This window comes from Argentina silus (assembly GCF_951799395.1).
Source record: "Argentina silus genome assembly, chromosome: 2".
Taxonomy (NCBI): domain Eukaryota; kingdom Metazoa; phylum Chordata; class Actinopteri; order Argentiniformes; family Argentinidae; genus Argentina; species Argentina silus.
Window position 1 is genome coordinate 4950208 of NC_139656.1, and position 20224 is coordinate 4970431.

Consider the following 20224-nt stretch of genomic DNA (forward strand, 5'->3'; position numbering starts at 1 on the left):
AGTAGAGGGATATCGTTGAAGAAGCCAAACTCTCTACCCGGAAGGCTTATTCACCATATTTAAGTCTGTTATGTTTATGATTTCTCTGGCCTGCCTTGGTAATTTTCCACCAATTACCTTATAACAGTTTGCGCTCTCAACTGAGAATCTTTTGTTTATGCGGACAGAGAAGAAGCCTGGTCTATAGGGCCTATGCTTATGCGACTATAACTTATAAGCAAATTACAGGAAATAATAATCAGTATAAATCCCCAAAACATGGCATTGAAAGAGACACTCTTTTGTGTTTGGGTTACAACTTAAACATAGAATAGAATTCATTACGGTCAACATTTTATTTTGTATAAGACAATAGTCTACCATAAGATACCAATAGTCTACCAATACCATAAGACCCAGACGTCAGAATATCGAAGGGACATGTGTGTGTATTGTGAACCAACCGCCCATGAAATAATCTTCACCCAGGGTTATTGGGCATGTGACTGCTCGGGACCAGAAAGAAGAAGGGGGGGGGGGGGGGGTTGAATAGAGAGGGGAAGTGTAGGTCTACAGTCGGGGAAAGTTGTGGACTATGTTTTAACCCGCTCTCGCACTTGCCCTCTGCTTACAGTCGTCGGGCTGGCGTGTGCGTTGTGATATGTTGCAATGTGGCCATTGATTGTTATTAGCTTCTTTCTGTGCCTAGGACCCTCATATCAGCAGTTTCCCCGTCTTTGCGTCACCGAGGAAGCCTTTCGGTCTAAGGAATGTTGCCCGGCTTGGGAGGGGGACGGATCAGCCTGTGGGGCCCACTCTGGCCGAGGGTTCTGCCAGGACGCGGAGGTCTCAGACCTGCCCAACGGGCCGCAGTACCCCTTCTCTGGGCTAGACGACAGGGAGAGGTGGCCAACGGTCTTCTACAACCGGACATGCCAGTGCGCAGGTAACTACATGGGCTTTAATTGTGGAGACTGCAAGTTTGGGTATTTTGGTGTAAACTGTGAAGAGAGGAGAGAGTCATTGAGGAGGAACATATTTCACATGTCGGTGGCCGAGAGGCAGAAGTTCATCTCCTACCTGAATCTGGCCAAGCACACAGTCAGCAAGGATTATGTGATCGTCACGGGGACCTACCAAGAGATGGACAACGGCTCAAACCCCATGTTTACCGATGTATCTGTGTATGACGTGTTCGTGTGGATCCATTACTATGTCTCACGGAACGCATTGCTAGGGGGGCCCGGTAATGTGTGGACCGACGTGGATTTTGCCCACTGGGCGCCCGCCTTTCTCCCGTGGCACCGTCTGTACATGCTTCACTGGGAGCACGAGATCAGGAAACTCACCGGGGACTCAAGCTTCGCCATCCCGTACTGGGACTGGCGGGATGCCCGCGGCTGTGACGTGTGCACCAACGACCTAATGGGCGACCAGAGCCCAGAAGACCGCAACCTCATAAGCCCGGCCTCCGTGTTCTCCTCCTGGAGGGTAAGTCTTTCCGTTACACCGTGGAGATCATTCAGTTACATTATGTAAGATAAAAAACTATGCTATGGCTACGAGGCCTCTGCGGGACTATGTTTCACCCATTCTGTGTCTATGGTCTCACCTGTCAAGTTATTTCGCATTAGAGAAAATTAAGGAAAGGAAACCATGGAGAGGAGAACGTTTAGGCTACCTGTTAAACATTCACCAAACTTGAAAAAACACATTATCATAAAAGAAAAATATAGTGCAATAATTTTAATATTGTGGGTTGGTAAGATAACCAGTTTACATGTGGGCCTTAATGTGGACCATGTCCCAGAACATCATGGAAACTGACACAAAACATAGGCCTACCATGAAACAAACTAATCAAGACAACATGACCTAAACCATTTACCTATCTTTAACCAATGATTATTTATTCAGTTTCTTTAATATTCAGTATTGTACGAAAACCAGACATTACCTTTCATTGCCATTATTATTATTATTATTATTTACAATTATTAATCATTAAACACGACAAAACTTGACTATGCAGTGGATGAGTTGGTGCAGGAGTGCGGGAGATGAGCCGGTATTCCTAGTGTCTGTCTGCCCCCCTAGGCTCTCGCAGTTAAGCGTGTTCCGTGATTAGCAAACACCTACGCTCCCCCAACACACACACACGCGCGCGCGCGCACACACACACACACACACACACACACACACACACGTGCACGTCTCCACGACGTACCGGCTGCCGTGGGCGGCCGCACACTTGAGATTCATCCATATGAAGGTTGCATTGGGATATTATATAACTCAGTATCATTTTCTGCGGGAGCCAAGACAATTAAGGCGTTTGGAATTAAATGAACATGATTTCGAAATTCATAATTAGATTCCATCTGTATTACTCCCTTCCAAGTCATGTAGGGTAGGGACACCCACCACCCACACGCAAAAACACTACGCATACTGTACAAGCACACTCAAAACACAAACATTAATTTGCAGGTGTGCACACCCATAACCACATCACACAGACAATGAACCTAGAAGGCAGCAGATATAGACATCCGAGAGCCACAGTTTGTTTGAGGACATAATGGAGTAGAGTTATTGAAATGGTAATACAGTATCTGATTACACTGCAAGAGGAACATTTTGGCTTCATTAGTAAGTAACTGGTGTTGTCAGACAAACACATTGTTTTCATTACTACTGTGTGTGTGTGTGTGTGTGTGTGTGTGTGTGCGTGTGTGTAGGTGCTGTGTTCACGGGCACCAGACTACAATATGAGAGGGGTGCTGTGTGATGGCAGGGAGGAGGGGCCGTTACTTCGTAACCCTGGAAACCACAACCGCAACATTGTTGCACGTTTACCGACAGCAGCGGAGGTGGAGTTCACAGTCAGTCTACCAGATTATGACACAGGAACCATGGACCGTACTGCCAACATGAGCTTTAGGAACACTCTAGAAGGTACCTGGACCTCGGCTAAATTCCAAATCCAACACCTGGCCCTTCAACCTTGATCGCTGGGTACCATAGGGTATGCATGTTCATGGTTCCAGCCCTTTTTCTTTACTACCCCCCTCTGCGTCAATGACATACCCTCTATCCTCTTTTGAGCACACCTAGAGGTTTGTGTCTTCTCTTCTCTTCTTTTCTCTTCAATTCTCATCTCACGTCATTTTCCAGTCAGTCCCGGTTACTTAAACACACTCCACCGATTCTGGGCATTCGTTCAAAAGTCTCCAATAATGTGTGTTGATTTACTGAGGATGAAAATGGCTTTAAAAGAGTCTTGGTGGTGAAATGAATCTTTAACATCTACCCTGTCAGCCTGAGGAGGACGGGCTCTTGGTTTTGTTTTTTGCAAAACCCCATCCTCTCTCAGGTTGTAGTTTGATTCTCACCCAGAACCATGGTTTTGCAGGTTTCGGGGACCCCGAGACTGGTCAAGGGAGTAGTCCCCGCATGGGTATGCACGCTGCTCTCCACGTCTTCATGAATGGATCCATGTCATCAGTGCAGGGGTCTGCAAATGACCCCATATTCCTACTGCACCACTCCTTTGTAGACAGGTGGGAACAGACACGCGCGCGCGCACACACACACACACACACACACACACACACACACACACACACACACACACACACACACACACACACACACACACACACACACACACACACACACACACATACATACACACACACACACACACACACACACACACACACACACACACTTGAATACTTTATTTGGGTGCACAGTAAAGCATGACATCAAAGCACCCAAAATATAACAAAAGTCATACAGATAGTCCTGGATACAAGTAGCACCGTCTTCACCACACAGCTAAGCTTCCCACAACGGCTGGCACAGAACAACATTTAGCAATTTGCAGGCCATGTACTGTTAGGTAATGCATGTTCAAGGCTGCCAAATATCAGTATTACTAGCTGACACCTCAGACAAAGGCCAGTAATAAATGTGACTAGGATCTGGTATTTTAACAGTTGTGTAGAAAACATTTCCATGCAAAGATCGAACGAGCAGCCTACTCCTAATAAGGTCACCTCTCCTTGGTTTTTATCAATAACAATGTCAGGTGTATTTGGCACATGAACCAACTTGCCATAACATGGGAATGCTTGTGAATTTTAACTTTTCACAGTGGTTCCTGTCTAACTTCACTAGCAATTAGGTTGAGAATGCGGACATGCCTGGCAATGCAAAGGCTTTTGTATGTATGGCAGCCATTAGTGATATGTGCCACTGACTCCATCCACACACACACACACACACACACACACACACACACACACACACACACACACACACACACACACACACACACACACACAATAACCTCTCCCCCTCTCTGTCCTAAGTATATATGAGCAGTGGCTGAGGAGGCATCGCCCGGCTCCGTCCCAGTATCCAGAATCCAACACTCCTATTGGACACAATAGAGACTACAACATGGTGCCCTTCCTGCCCCTCCACAAGAACAGAGAATACTTCATCTCCAGCAAGGACCTGGGATATGAATACTCCTATCTGCTAGATCCCAGTAAGTGCTGCCTGCCTGACTGACTCAATTCTACATTGAATCTTTTCATACATGGAGGGGTAGTAAATTATAATTTATCTTTCCCCCTCCCCCTCCCCCACCCTCTCCGTTCTCCTCTCCCCTTCCCTCTGTTTCTCCTATCCTTCTCTCTCCACTCTCTCCCTCTTCACCGCTACCCACTCCACTCCCCATCCCCATCCCCTTTCTCTCTTCCCTTCCCTTCCCATCTCTCTCTACTACTTGTCCTCTCCTCTTCTCTCCTTCCATTCCCTTTCCCCTCCATTTTCTTTCTCCTCCCTCCCTTCTTTCTTTTCTCCTCCCCTCCTGTCCCTCTTCTGACTCCAGACCAGCGGCTAGTCGAGTCCATGGGTCCCTACCTGGAACAGCTGCAGGCGGTATGGCCCTGGATACTAGGGGCGGGGATCCTGGGGGCCCTGGTTGCTATTATTGTGGCTGTGGTTGCCAAGACTGCTGTCAGGTTGTGGCCTGGCCTATCATTGCCACATGATTGGAAGAGGAGAATGTTCCCCCTCTCTGAGAGACAGCCCCTCATCGTCGACAGTGACACACAGAACTACCACACCACCATATGAAGACATGAAGAGGGCAACACACAGGCATTCACACATACATACACAACACATCTCAATAAAGGTGTGAAAATAAAGTAGTTGTCATGTTTCCAGACCAGTACTGTGCAGATGAAGGTGAAGAGAGAAAGCTGTGAAACATTTGTTTACACTGGCACTTTGGTGTCAATGTGGAGGTTACAGTCGTTTTCCGAACCTTTGCTTTGACTATAATAATTCAATCTCGTAGGGTACAGAAAACATGGCACAATAGAAAATACTCTCCAAAAATGTTACAGTACAGCAACAGTGATTGCATTTATTTTTGGGTGATTATCTTGAATAGTCATTGTATGCAGCCTACCGGTTTGGAATACTGTAGCTTGGCAATAAAGCATAATTTGAAACTGTGCAATGGCATTCTTGGTCCAAATGTAATGTTTCGTCTATGTCCTGATATATAGGCTACCTGATATATTGCAACCACATTCATATTGCAGGTTTGAGTAGCCCTAATGAATTAATGTACCGTTGCTGTTATGTCTGTGGCTGTAGCAGCAACATGTGTTCCCAGGCTATAGCCCAAACATATATGATGGCCTACATGATGGTGTTTTTAGCCTACAGTATCATAAATGAATGGCTATAAACAGATCCAATTAATTAAAACGAGCATTCAATGTGTAAACAACTTAAACACTTTAAGGAAAAGTGCGCCATTAGATGTGTGGGTGTTGCTGTTGCCCATGGACTATCCGTCGGGCTGGTGTCGATTGCAATTGAGCGCATCTATTGACTGACTGGCACCTGCACGATGGCGCGAAGGTCAAAATCACGGGTAAGGAGTTTCACCTGAACCCAGCATTACGCCATCATGGGTCTATTTAAACTCCACCTGTACCTGGAGTAAAGTTACAATTATATAATTGATTGCCGAGGAGAGTCTCTGTTATCATTTTGCTTGCCCGTCAACGTCCACAATGCCTACAAAGAATGTCACCGACGACCGCATGACCAAATTCAAAAACAAAGGGAAAGAGCCCACGGTGAGCGAACTTATCCATTATATGACGATATTGTTTACCTTTTCATCGCTTAAACTTTCGTCCCCGCTTCAAATATGGGTGCTTTCTCCTCACTTATTTGTTCTCACCTGTAGAAACTCCGTGAGCGCAGAATTGCCGAGTGTGTCGAGCTACGCAAAGCTCATAGGAATGACAACATTTTGAAGAGGAGAAATATCTCCACTCTACCGGAGGACGCGGCTCTCTCTCCTGAATTCGTCACCGATAATCAAGAGGTACAATTAACGGTGCTCAGTTTCAACTAAAAACGTTTGTCAAACCTGTACATCGAAAGACCTAACGGTGGTTACAATGCATGATATCTTTAGGTCATTTCTGCGACTATTGAGGACATAATTGGCCACGTGAACAGCGACTGCAGAGACCGTCAGACCCGAGGTTGTCAGGCGGCCAGGTAGGACCTTGCTAGACCTTGCTAGGACCTTGCTAGTATGGCCTTACACGATGTGCACCATTCTATACCACTTATGCTGTGTGAAGGTTTTTTTTTACTTCAATCAAAGTATTTATAAGCATTGACAGATCTGAAAGAACTGTTTGTATTGGTTGTCATGAGGTGAGAAGGGGTTGACAGTTACTTGAACTTAACAAGCAGTCTCCCTGAAAAGCCATGAAGCTGAAATGTCAGATGGTGTAACTCCCATTGCCTGTCACACTGTAACCCCCCTGTCCTCTGTAGGAAGCTGCTGTCTCGGGAGCGTAATCCTCCTCTGAAAGAGATTGTAGATGCAGGGCTGCTCTCACGCTTTGTAGAGTTTCTGGGCCATGATGATGACCCTTCTCTGCAGTTTGAGGCAGCATGGGCACTCACAAACATTGCATCTGGAACTTCTTGGCACACGCAGAAGGTGACTATGCATGCATGTGGAAATGCACACTAACACCAGTTGGCTAGTTTGTGTATTGGCTATAGGTTCTCCATAGGAGTAAATGTCTTGAGTTCCCTATGTAGAACTCCCCTGGCTCAGACTAACTGTTGACTATGATCTGATGTCAAATCAACATACCCCTTAGGTAGGATTGAATAGATATGAACAACATGGCAGATTTTGCACATTTCACCTCAGGTGGGCAAGTGGTCAGTTTGGAATTGAGATTCTGTCTTTAGGTGGTAGAGCATGGGGCAGTGCCAGCCTTCATCTCCCTGCTGGCATCACCCATGCTACACATCAGTGAACAGGCTGTCTGGGCTCTGGGCAACATTGCAGGTGACGCACAATCCAGATTCACTTGTTCACCAGTTGTTTTTTTTAGAAAAGTAGTATATTTAAGTTGAATTTTCCTGTCAGGTGATGGTCCAGCCTATCGTGATGCGCTGATCGAATGCCATGTCATCCCTGCCCTGTTGGCTCGCTTCACCCCAGACACTCCTGTAAGTCCATCATCTGTAGGATTCCTTATGTAGTCATGGTCATACAGATTCAATAAAGTAACTGTAGGTTTGGTGTGTTCCAATAGACTAGTGGCTTCCTCTTATTGTCTCTCCTTCCACCTTTACTGATTTTAAAGTATGTGTTAGCAGGCAGTGGATGCCTGGCTTGCCTTCACCTCTTGTTATTAACATGTCTTTGCATGTGAATTTAATAAAAAATGTTTTTATCTATTTGTCCCCACCCAGGTGGGCTACCTGCGTAACCTGACTTGGACCCTGTCCAACCTCTGCCGGAACAAGAACCCCTTCCCGCCCCTCTCTGCAGTTCAGCAGGTGTGATTTTACAGTCATACCATGTATAGTGTGATTTGGCCAACTTGACACCATATGGTTGTCTGAGTATTCCATTCATGACAAATGTAGGTTCCAACTGTTCAGTTGGTAAGCTTGGTTTAAACTAGAGTGCTATTGATAATGATTGCCTGCTAATCATGCACGGTCCCCTGAGCAGATGTTTGGTCTAACTCTTCTATGGCAGGTGTTGCCCTCTCTGATCCAGCTGCTACACCTCAGTGATAAGGACATCCTGTCTGATGCATGCTGGGCCTTATCCTACCTCACTGATGGGTCCAATGACCGCATTGACATTGTGGTGAAGACTGGTGTCATCCCTCGCCTGGTGGCACTCATGGGCTTTGAGGAGCTCACAGTAGTGGTAATGTCTAAGCTGGTGGGGGGGTGGGAGAGAGAGAATGTGATGGTTACATTGACATTGCCTACCTTTAACAGGTGAAGCACTGACCAGTTTAATACCAGTTGGTCACAAATGCATTAACATGATGCAAGGGAGTGATGCACCTAACTGGTTGCTAGTGAGTTTAGAGCAGAAGTTCTCCCAATTTCCAAATAGAAGACCTGTTAAATGATTTACTTTTTAGATTTACTGTTCTGTATAATGGTCTCTAGTCTGATCAGTCTCCTTCTGCAGACCCCTGCGCTGCGCTCCATAGGGAACATAGTGAGTGGTTCGGACGTACAGACTCAGATGGCCATCGATGCTGGGGTTCTGTCTGCCCTGCCTAAGCTGATGAGGCACCCCAAGTCCAGTGTGCAGAAGGAGGCGGCATGGGCCGTGTCCAACATTGCAGCAGGTCCATGTCAGCAAATACAGCAACTACTCACCTGCGGTCTGCTTCCCCCGCTTGTCGACCTACTCCGAAACGTGAGTCAGCCTGCATGTGTGCACAGCTGTGCTGCAGTCAGACTGATCTTTTTAGCATTTGATTTTGAAATAACTTCAACTATTCTGTGAAGGAGATGTTGGAGCCTTAATTAACCCTGTTTCTTTGTCAGGGGGACTTTAAAACTCAGCGGGAGGCGGTGTGGGCAATCACCAACTTCACCAGTGGGGGCACTGTGGAGCAGGTGGTACAGCTGGTGCAGACTGGCGGGCTGGAGGCCATACTGGGCCTGCTGCAGGTCAAAGATGCCAAAACCATCCTGGTCATACTGGATGCCATCAACAACATCTTTATGGTGATGTTTACTGGGGGGTCAGCATAGGGGGATAATGTTCTCTCACCCCCCCCTCATACCAGCTGTTTTACCCTCATTCTCTTGCCCATTCCTGTTTCCATTCCCAGGCGTCTGAGAAGCTTGGGGAAACCGAGAAGCTGTGTCTGTTGGTCGAGGAGTTGGGAGGGCTGGACCGCATCGAGTTGCTGCAGAACCATGAGAATGACACTGTTTACCGAGCTGCCCAGAGCCTCATTGAGAAGTACTTCACTGATGTGAGTAATACTTTGTCCTCCTTCTCTTGCTCCCTGAGTGTGACTTTGATCATTTGAATTCTGACCCTTTACTCTGGGGTTGAGGCACATGCTGATTACTGAATATGTTGTGGTGAATTCCCACCATGTGTGTAGCTTCATTGATTGGAAAGGTGGCTTACTATGATGTTTTAATTCACCTGTCCAATGTGGGGTCAAGACTTTACAATGTACTTTCCCTATGGAAGTAATGCTAGCATTTTCCCTTTGTTCCAGACTTCGATTAGCTGAATCAGAAGTTGAGTGAGCCTGTACTCCCTTTAGTACTTTTGCCACCCCTGCTCATGTGAAACGGAATGTCTAACCCTATGCCATCTTGTGCCTCCTGAATAAGTCTATTGGGATAGTTGTGGATCTTCACGTTCCATCTGTATAGCACCTGAACCAGTGGGGATGGCTTGTGTATATTTGACTGCTGCTCTTGTCTCATGATTCTCTTGTTTCACTTAGGAGGAGAGTGACTGTCTGAAGACTGAGGCCACAGAGTCTGGCTTTGTGTTCCATGCCCCTGAGGTCCAGAATACCTTTGAGTTTTAGTCAATCACCAACTGGGTTTTGATGTTTTGTATACTTGAATGATGAAATTTAATAAAATAATATTTTTGCAATGAACACCCTCATTACTTTCTTGTTTTTACATTTGAGTCATGCATGAAATCCTCAAGGCTGCTTGGTAGGACTGAGAAACGTTAGACCCCTGGAGATCTGTTCTGGGCCCCTGGCAAGAGGCTACCTAAGGCCCAATGTTTTTCCCTTGGTACGGTCATGTGGGCAGGAGACATTGACCTTAGTAACTACTATACAGTAGTTCACATAAATACTCTTTGATCTGAGCTATCAACAGGGAGAAATGTCTGAGTCTAGGCAATGCATATTTTATAACACATTTTGCTCACTCTCCATTTGTCAGACACTACTCTGGTGATGTCTCAATTCTAACGATTGTGCACTGCCTACTGATGGGGTTAGTGTGGTGTTGGTGCCCTCTACTGGGTAAGTTGCCACACTAAATTGACGATCTAGGATTTGAACAGCCTTCTCGGGAACTGAAGAGGGCAGACTTACTGCATGTGGTGCCTTATCCCACAGAATGGTTACTAAATGGCTACTGCACGTGGTGTTTTCTGTCCATGCTCTCTCTTCTGGAATTGCATATAGTCCCAAACAACTGACAGGTTTTTATACATCAGGTGCTTAATGCCAACTTCATGCAGTAAACACATTGTTTTACATTTTTGGGTGAATAATACAATCATGAAAGATTTCAGACTAATTTAATTGTAAAACTTTATTTTTGGTACAGTACAATTGGTTCCTGATCGATTACAGCCTCATCGGTCGACTACAATTTAGTTTTTGTTCAGCTGGTAGGATTTAACATTCAGACATTCCAAGGCTTCTATTCATAAGATGGAACAGGCAATCATGAATGTAATAATTCACTAAAATCTATGCTGGCTGTTCAATTTGTTGAATACATACCATATCCGCAGTGAAATGGAAAGGTGTATGCAGGCCATGTTTTATTCAACGGCATACAAAAATGCTTGCACTGACGATCAATATTCATGACAAGATGAGGATATTAGACAACCACATTGAAAACTGGCAGCCTGGAAACACTGAATACTGATGTGAACAAAACAGAATCTGTTCTGAATCAAAAAACAATTATTGGTTCAGCCATTAGATTTTTATACCATAACATTTCATGCAAACTCTCCAGAAATGAAACAAAAAAAGGAATGCAAAAGGATAAAAAAGAAAAAAAAAAGGTGCCAAAAAGGAGACATACAAATGACATTGGTCACATCCAAAAAGGTCTGAGGTTTCAATGCCTTTTGAGGAGGCAGCAGAAAGACTTGGAATTCAACCATTGTAGTCATTACAACAGCACAGAGGAAATTATTTAGATCTGCTCCCATGCAATGAGTTGCCATGATTGGTCCGATGAGATGGAGCCCAGAAGCTCAGTCCAAAGCTAGGAGATAACTGCAGAGACACAATCAGCCCAAAATCAACCTCTAGCCCCTAACCCCCCCCCCCACCCCCCCACCATGTGTAGATCGAAGGAATTAGCCAATGAAATTAAAGATCCACATTACCCTGTAGGCTAGGTAGAATTTCCACCATATTGCTTACAATTGCTTACAAGATCAATCCAGTCCTTTCAGATCTACCCAAGTGCCCAGGAAGTAGGGGCTTAGGGCTGGTTTGGAATTGAGCATTGCAGACAAAATCCCTGCAGAGAAAATCCTTTAAGAGAGCAAGGATGAGAGTGTGTGTGACTTGGGTTCTAGTAGACATGGACGGTGCTCCTCATCCTCACTCATCCTCACTCTCCTCACTCTCCTCACTCTCTTCATCCTCCTTCTCTTGCTCCTTGGGTGTGCTGACAGGGGGAGGCAGGTCGAGGCGCGCCCAGAACATGGGCTCCGATTTCTTCATGGCGATCTCTATTTTAGCGGCCATCATGTTCACTACGCTCTTGCTCACGTCAATCACCTGCGGACAGGAGAACGGGGCAACAGGTTAACAATTTAGATTGACAGCAAAATTACAACACAACGTATCTTGTCTATATCAAAGTCAAGTCAAAGTCAAAGTGGCTTTATTGTCAATTCTTCACATGTCAAGACATACAAAGGAATCGAGAGGACGTTTCTCACTCTCCCACGGTGAGACAGATAAAGTGCCCAGGCACAACAGATAACACATACTAAAAGTAAAACATTCAATAAAAATAATTTAAACAGTGCAAAAAGAGCAGTCAGTAAAGACAGTAAAGTCAGTAAAATAGCAGCCAAATACTGTGTATTATGTATAAAAAAATAAAAATAATAGTGCAATAGTGCATTGTAGCAATAGAGTAGTGGATTGTCCAGAGTCCGTGTGTTTTGGGGGGGGGGGGGGGGGGGGGGCTGAAGGGTTGGGAGGGGGGGGGTGGTTTCAGCTTCCTGGCAGCTAGGAGGATGTGGCTGGGGGAAGTGAGGGGAGAGAATTTAGCTTCCTGACAGCTTGGGGTATGAAGCTTTTCGTGAGTCTGGTGGTGTGGGCACGGAGGCTCCTATACCTTCTTCCAGAAGGCAGGAGGCTGAACAGACTGTGTGCGGGGTGGCTTGCGTCGCTCACAATCGAGGTAGCTTTTCGGGTGAGGCGGGTGGAGTAAGTCTCTTGCAGGGAAGGGAGTGGGGCACCAATGATCTTAGCAGCTGTGTTCACAATGCGTTGCAGTGCTTTCCTACTGTGTTCGGTGCAGCTACCGCCCCACACAGTGATGCAGCTGGACAGGATGCTTTCAATGGTGCCTCGGTAGAATGTTGTCAGGATCGGTGTGGGAGCTTTCGCTCGCTTCAGCTTGCGGAGGAAGTAGAGGCGCCGCTGGGCTGTCTTCGCCAGTGATGCGGTGTTGGTGGTCCAGGAGAGGTCCTCACTGATGTGCACCCCCAGGAATTTGGTGCTGCTCACTCTCTCCACAGCAGCACCATCGATGGTCAGTGGTGGGTGTTCGGTGTGCCCTCTCCGGAAGTCGACCACAATCTCCTTCGTTTTGCTGACATTCAGCAGGAGGTTGTTGTCTCTGCACCACGTGGTCAGAAGGTTGACCTCCTTTCTATAGTGGGTCTCGTCGTTCTTGGAGATGAGACCCACCAGAGTTGTGTCGTCCGCAAACTTCACCATGTGATTGGTGCTGTGGGTTGATGTGCAGTCGTGAGTCAGCAGGGTGAAGAGCAGGGGACTGAGCACACAGCCTTGGGGGGCCCCTGTGCTGAGTGTGATGCTGCTCGAGGTGTTGTTGCCGACTCGTACTGCCTGTGGTCTCTCGCTGAGGAAGTCCAGCAGCCAGTTGCAGAGGGAGGTGTTGAGCCCCAGCTGGTCCAGTTTGCAGATCAGTTGTTGCGGGATTATGGTGTTAAATGCTGAGCTAAAGTCTATGAAAAGCATTCTCACATATGAGTCTGCTTTTTCCAGGTGGGTGAGGGCTGGGTGGAGAGCAGAGCAGATTGCGTCCTCTGTGGAACGTTTTGCTCGGTATGCAAACTGAAAGGGGTCCAGGGTGGGGGGGAGGATGGACTTAATGTGAGACATGACTAGCCGTTCAAAGCACTTCATGATGATGGGGGTCAGTGCTACCGGGCGATAGTCATTGAAGCAGGATGGAGCGGATTTCTTTGGCACAGGTATGATGATGGAGGTCTTGAAATGTGATGGGACAGCAGCTTGACGCAAAGAAGTGTTAAAGATGTCCGTGAAGACATCCTTAAGCTCCTCTGCGCAGTCCCTCAGCACACGGCCTGGGATGTTGTCTGGGCCTGTTGCTTTGCGGGGGTTGATGGTAGAGAGTGTCCTCTTCACACTGGCAGCAGACAGGCACAGGACCTGATCGTGGGGGGGGGGTGGAGTTTTCTGTGGGCTTGTAGTGTTTGTTGCTTCAAACCGTGCAAAGAAGCTGTTGAGGTTGTTGAGCAGAGAGATGTTGTTGTCGCAGGTCTGTGGCGCGGGCTTGTAGTCCGTTATGGTCTGAATGCCCTGCCACAGGCTCCGCGTGTCTCTGCTGTCCTTGAAGTGGCAGGTAATCTTATTTGTGTAGTCCAGTTTTGCTTTCTTGATGCCACGGGACAGGCTGGCTCTCGCTGTTCTTAGGCCATTTTCATCCCCGGCTCTGAAGGCTTTGTCTCTGGCCCTCAGCAGCCGATGGACAGCCCCTGTCAGCCATGGCTTCTGGTTAGCCCGAGTGATGATGGTCTTTTTGTGGGTCACATCATCAGAGCACTTACGGATGTAGGAGAGGACAGTGTCTGTAAGCTCCTCATTGTCCGTATGGTTGTTCTGTGTGGCTGCTTGCTTGAACATGTCCCAGTCTGTTGTTGCAAGACAGTCCTTGAGAGCAGACCTGGACCCCTCCGGCCACACAGTTATCTCTTTCCGGACCGGTTTTCCGACTTTCACTCTGGGCCTATATGCTGGCATTAGCATGACAGTGATGTGATCAGAGAGTCCGATGTGGGGGAGGGGGGAGGCCTTGTATGCTCCTTTGTGGGAAGTGTAGACCAAGTCCAAGGTGTTTTCCCCTCTTGTTGGGAAATTGACATGCTGATGGAGTTTTGGTAGGACAGTCTTAAGGTCAGCATGATTAAAATCTCCAGCGAGGATGGTAAATCCATCTGGGTGTGCTGTCTGTTGTTCACTGATGGCCTGGTACAGTTCACAAAGTGCCGCATTCCTGTCACTGTTGCTGGAGGTTGGAGGGATGTACACTGCGGCTAGCAAGACCGCAGTAAACTCCCTCGGCAGATAGAAAGGACGGCACTTTATGATCATAAACTCCGCCAGTGGTGAACAGTGTCTGCATACTACCACAGCGTCCCGGCACCACGCATCACGAATGTAAACACAAACTCCGCCGCCACGCTGTTTACCTCCGTTGACGAGGGCTCTGTCCGCTCGATAGCATGTCAGCTGCTCAAGTTGTACAGCGGAGTCGGGGATGTTGTCGTTAAGCCATGTTTCAGTGAAAACAAGTACACAGCAGTTACTCACTGTCCGATTAGCTGACCTCAGCAGTCGTATATGATCCATTTTGTTGTCCAAGGATCGTACGTTAGCCAGGATGATGGATGGTATGGCTGGGCGAGTTGGACTAGCCGCTAGCCTAGCCCGGATACCTCCGCGCTTGCCCCTCTTCTGCTTCCTCGCACACCGCTTCCGACCTCTCCTTTCCGGGGGAGTGGTGGCAGTCGAGTCGAGTCGAGTCGGGTCGGGTCGAGTAGTCGCGGGCCGGCGAAGTAATCCGAGCTCTTCGAGTGTCTCTGTTGTGGTGTCCAAAACGTTGTAAATCTTGCTCTCGCAGATGTCTAGCAGAGCCTGTCGACTGTACTTGTATTTCGACGCAGACAGACGAGACGAACACGACAAACTTTCGGGCAAACACTTATTAAACAAACAAAACACCGCATTCTCTGGAGCGCGAGTGGTCGCTGCGTGTGCACGCGCCGCCATCTTGGGGTATTTACTATATCACTTAAGAGCATTTAAGAGCATTTTTGTCCATATTTAATTTCACATTGTAAGCACTATGGACTGAAAGTTGACTGCATTTAGGTTATTATTACTATTACTGTCATCATCATTAGAGTGAGAGTGACATGATGGGTACTTGGCTGTGTTGAGGCACCAGTGGAAAACTACTTACTCCCCACAGACTGATATTCTGCTCGAATTCCTTCTCGCCTTCAAAAATTATGTGAATGTTGATCTGCAGGGTAAAAAGAAAATGGATTTAGACCAACAATCATATCAAGAATCATTTAGAGCACGGATATTGCTCTTGCGAGTGGAGGACTGTGGTTAAGGGACCATTAGCGTAATCTACCTGACATTCAATATCAGGAAAAGAGGCTACCAGACTTAGAGATATACAGAATATACAGACATACAGAATGATCCAGTACGCAAGGCGTGATGTGGTCACTGTAAACTCGCATTTACACTTACACTTAGTATACAGAAGTTCTTGCTATTCAATGCACAACAGTAGTGAGCAGTGTTGTCAATTTCAGAAACATTTGATAAAAATGTTCTGGAAAATCCCCAATCATGAGGACCCCTCACTCACTGTAGAGCTGTTCCCCTCCACAAAGCTCATCTCTGGGATGGAGTTCTTGGCATAGATGGAGATGATGACCTGTCCCCCAGTCTGGTGCCAGTCAAACCGACACGGCACCACCTTCTTACCCTGTAGGGAAAACAGAGAAACCAGTTAGGAGTTACTGTCTTGACCTAAACGCCGTCAGCCATGTTTTTCTTTGTTTGGCTGCACAATGTGCACCAGTGATGACATGGTGGTTAGAGAGGATGCAGATAAACATTCACATCATTTTTGAAGGCGAGAAGGAATTCGAGCAGAATATCAGTCTGTGGGGTGTAAGGAGTAAGTAATATGATGTTCTCTTCAATCCCCTTTTATGAAGGAAAATAACCTGCACTCAATAGAAATACTCAATTCAATTATTTAACGCATTTGCAGCAGAGGACACATTTCAAGGACAAGAACGGATACGTGAAGGTGAACGCCGAACTTCGCAGAGTTCTACTTCATACATGATTTATTTTAATTCTGCACCTGATGAATTTAGCAAGATCGAGTCGAGAACGCCATTCCCAAACTTGACTCTTCAACCACTCACACACACACACACACACACACACACACACACACACACACACTTACCGTGTCCTTCTTCCTCCATAGGTGAATACCCCTGGTGCAGCCCTCCTGAGAGAGAAAGGTGTTGAAGTCAGAGGTTTTTCTTTTACAGCAGGTCCAGTACTTCATCCTGGGGGATGGGGGAACACATGCATGATCAATAACTGACATCTCATTCTGTCAGATCTGCTTTTTGAGTAAAGGTCATTATGACTCTGCATTTTCTTTTGCTATTTCTAACTCCAAGAATCAGTTTGCCGTGTTAAGCCATGATAACAAAACTGACCCTTCGTGGAAGATGGGGAATCCAGCATGGTAGATGCAGACCTCCTCATTGCTTGCTGGTCCATCAAAGGTCTGGGAAACAATACACAGAACAAATTCATGTTTACTGTTGCCCACACTGAAATATATAGGCAAAACCCAGGAGCCCAATTTGTATTAAAATTCACAATCAAAACAGCTATTCAACAGACATACTTTCGGAAATCAATTAAGTAGCTGATGAGGGGTATAATGAATATAAATGCATCTTCAGGCACTTTTGAGACCCCCCCCCCCCCCCCCTTTTCTTTTTTCATTTACTAATATGAAGCCCAGTACCTTCATACATCCTCCGTTTTTACAGGATGTTCCAATCTTAATCTCATCTCCATCCTCCTCTGAAAAGAAAAGGGGAAAAAAGGTAAGACTTAGTTGGTAAAAAAAAAAAAAAAAAAGACTTGTCTCCTTTCCTTGTCTCCTTTCCTTAATCTGCAGTAAATGATGTGAATGAAGACGACAGGTGAAAGCAGATTCCCAGTAGACGTCCACCACATTGCCTTCACTGATCCTGTCCGCTCAGATCAGAGCAGATGAAGGAGAGGAGAGGACAGAGCTTCTGTCCTCACCTTTCTTTTCAGTGGTGCTGTCCTCTGTTATCTTCAGTTTCTCCAACGCCTGCTTCAGAGAGGCAGAGATCTTCTGTTGCAGTCTCACCACTGGCTCATCTGGACTAAAACAACCAAAATCACCACACAGGGAATTGATGTAACCACACATACATACCTGTAGGAATGTGAGCAGCCTAATTACATGATATAAAATAAAACGTAATATACAAGTAACACAGGGAGTATTTGAGAGAATTACAATAATAGAGCTTTAACTGAATGGTAACAATTTGTCAGACTCTTTTATAACTCAAAGTAAGTACCCTGCTCTCCGTATGGACTCCAGAGGCTTGGGAGCCGAGATAATGGACTCATTGAACTTTGGTTTCAGGTCGACAGCATCTGTCTTGTCGGGTTTCACTGGTTCAGGGGGTCTCTCTTTGTTGTGGGGGGCTTTCGTGCAACCCTAGGAAAAGTCACAACAATACAGAGAGTTTTACCCCTGTGCTGAAAGGTAGCTAGTCTGGGTACAAATCTGTTTACAAACTCCAAACCATAAAACTGAGGCAAAAATTTCAGGCGGCTATAATGTCTGTCCATAATATATAGCCGTAATGTGAAATTGATCAGACATAACTTTTGAGGAAATGAATGGCCATGGTGGTATTTACACTTACAGGGATGCCAAGAAAGTCTGAGAAGTCAGTTGTTCTCTTTTTACAGCAGGACCAACCCTGGGAAGAGACAAGTAGATGTCAGCGAACAAGGGATTTCAATCATTCCAGCACTGACAGTAAAGTCTGTAAAAGTGATCACACAAACATATGTGTGTGTGTATGTGTGTGTACATTCTCTTTTACCTTCAATGCATCATGGAACACTGGGACACCTGGGTGGTGGGTGCATGCATCTGAGAACACAAGAGATCATGTTATAACACTGTCATCACCTTGGCTAACAGACCTCAGGAAGATAAAAGGATAGATGATGACATTAACTATCAAATTGAACTGAATCAGAGGGGCCAATGAATGGCAGGTGAATGGACAAAATAACCACATAGATAGCTAGCTAAGTGTACAATTGCTAATGAGTGTCATTGAGACAGTTCTCTCTTAGATAACTAGCGTTGTCAACAACACCAAGTGACATTGGATATATATTTCTATCCCCACCCAAGCAACCCACACTAGCCAAGCTAGCTAGCAAGATAGATAGCTGGTTAGCTCTGGCTAACTTACAAGATAAGTAAAGTCAAGCACTTTGATATGGCTCGTTACCTACACAATCAAATGGAAACAGAAAACAAATGGCATTAGAAATAGTTAGCTAGGAAAGGCAGCAGAGTAGAGCTCCAGCTCGCTACCCCATTGATATGCCGGTAGCTATGCTGTCTATTATCAAGTTAGCTAGGCTACCTAGCTAGTTAGCTCGTTACTTACCATCAGGGTTCTTGTCTGAGTCAAAGCGTTGTCCGCATCCTTTGTTGTAACACAAAAGCGACATGTTACTAGAATTAGCTCAATTCAAGTCAAACACAGTTTAATCTGATAAACTAGGCAAATGAATTTACAGCACATAAATTCAGAGACTGGTGAAAAGATGTAGTTACGAGCTAGCTATGCCGGACTGGTGCATCCGTTCTTCCGGAAATGACCGACAGAACTCGGGAAGCATCTAGAATAACCAATCGATTCGTTTCAGTTCGCTCGGAAAACTTCGGCGTGCGATAGTTCAGCCGCACTGACCGCACGTATTACACCTGTCAATGTGTCATTTTGAAAAGGTTACTAAAGTATCGCATTGCAAATTGACTGTTGTAGTTATGTTATTATCAGCAGAAGAAACAAATGAAAAAAAAAAAAAAAAAGACCAGCAACAAATGCATCATTTTGAATAGGGCTAAAATTCAAGGTTGAGACCTAAGCCACAGAACATGGTTGTATGATAACTACACTTTTAATTATGTTCCATCCATTATCTAAAATGCAACGTTGCACGGCAGCGAAAGAGGGCAAATCTGAAGAGAGAGCAAAAGTCACGCATCAATCCTCTCGTGCCTGATTGTGAGAGAACCCAGACAATCTGTGCGGCGCGCGCGCTGCATTCCCAGTGTAGGTGAAATCAATGCTTACCACAGGCTGATGAGCGGAGCTTGCCTGTATGTGGGTTATCACATCCATGCTTATATGTAGAGAGAAGACGGGTCGAGGATGCAAAGCCCTATCTCAATTAGTTTCTCCCCTCAGCCGAAGGTAAGATTCTCACCTTTCATTTTAAAACTTTGGTCTGCGCGGCGCTGCTTCCAGTACCTGATATCCTTGTAGTTCTAGGTATTTGTAATGTAAGCGGATGATTTTGAAAGTAAAATCACTTGAGATTGAACATAACGGGACCTCAACTTGTATGGTGAATTAGGTTAAGCTGATGCCGACCACTCAATCTTCGACAAAGGAACAGGGACGAGAGAGACGGAGATGTAACTGATCACAAAGCTTAATTGTTCTCATATCGCACAGATACAAATACTGGAAGAAATTATCTGAAAATATAGGTAGGAAGAGCGGGACAGTTGTAGCCAAACACGTTTTTAGGGATTTTTCTAAAACTGTTTTAGCTACCGTTTTGTTTTTACACAAACAAGTTACATTTGTCTGCATACTATCATAGAAACCTTTACCTTTTAACGTATCACATTTGGTTAAAAGACAAAGGTCATATAACTGACCCCATTGTGATATGGTAACATG

The 20224-nt window shown here is 45.8% G+C and overlaps 3 protein-coding genes across 3 annotated transcripts; 2 read left to right on the top strand and 1 right to left on the bottom strand.

Annotated features, from left to right (window-relative positions):
* Positions 1–648: 648 nt before the first annotated feature.
* LOC310822298 (tyrosinase-like) lies at positions 649–5133 on the top strand (the record flags this gene model as incomplete). Its single annotated transcript, XM_083694643.1, has 5 exons — positions 649–1470; positions 2721–2937; positions 3395–3542; positions 4359–4540; positions 4886–5133. 5 exons carry the CDS (start codon positions 649–651, stop codon positions 5131–5133), a joined length of 1617 nt encoding a protein of 538 aa, XP_083550769.1.
* Positions 5134–6089: 956 nt separating this feature from the next.
* kpna7 (karyopherin alpha 7 (importin alpha 8)) lies at positions 6090–9932 on the top strand (the record flags this gene model as incomplete). The annotated part of the gene is made up of 12 exons (XM_083694655.1): positions 6090–6155; positions 6269–6409; positions 6503–6588; positions 6874–7042; positions 7303–7402; positions 7484–7566; positions 7813–7899; positions 8105–8281; positions 8555–8788; positions 8920–9102; positions 9210–9356; positions 9846–9932. The coding sequence occupies 12 exons, from the start codon at positions 6090–6092 to the stop codon at positions 9930–9932; spliced, it is 1560 nt and encodes a 519-aa protein (XP_083550781.1).
* Positions 9933–10665: 733 nt separating this feature from the next.
* chordc1b (cysteine and histidine-rich domain (CHORD) containing 1b) lies at positions 10666–19109 on the bottom strand. The gene is made up of 11 exons (XM_083697369.1): positions 18917–19109; positions 18335–18384; positions 18152–18208; positions 17798–17940; positions 17493–17596; positions 17206–17264; positions 16889–16959; positions 16627–16732; positions 16012–16131; positions 15589–15651; positions 10666–11900 (listed from the first exon to the last, which is right to left on the bottom strand). Exons 1-11 carry the CDS (start codon positions 18978–18980, stop codon positions 11721–11723), a joined length of 1017 nt encoding a protein of 338 aa, XP_083553495.1. The 5' UTR covers positions 18981–19109; the 3' UTR covers positions 10666–11720.
* Between the last annotated feature and the right edge of the window lie 1115 nt (positions 19110–20224).

What these genes read in the sequence shown, in the direction of transcription:
- chordc1b (XM_083697369.1), bottom strand. Translation starts at nt 18,980, where the DNA reads ATGTCGCTTTTGTGTTACAACAAAGGATGCGGACAACGCTTTGACTCA. An exon ending in TGTTCCATGATGCATTGAAG is followed by an intron (nt 18,209 to 18,334) that starts GTAAAAGAGAAT and finishes GTCTCTTCCCAG; the next exon opens with GGTTGGTCCTGCTGTAAAAA. An exon ending in TATGGAGGAAGAAGGACACG is followed by an intron (nt 16,132 to 16,626) that starts GTAAGTGTGTGT and finishes TTTTCCCTACAG; the next exon opens with GGTAAGAAGGTGGTGCCGTG.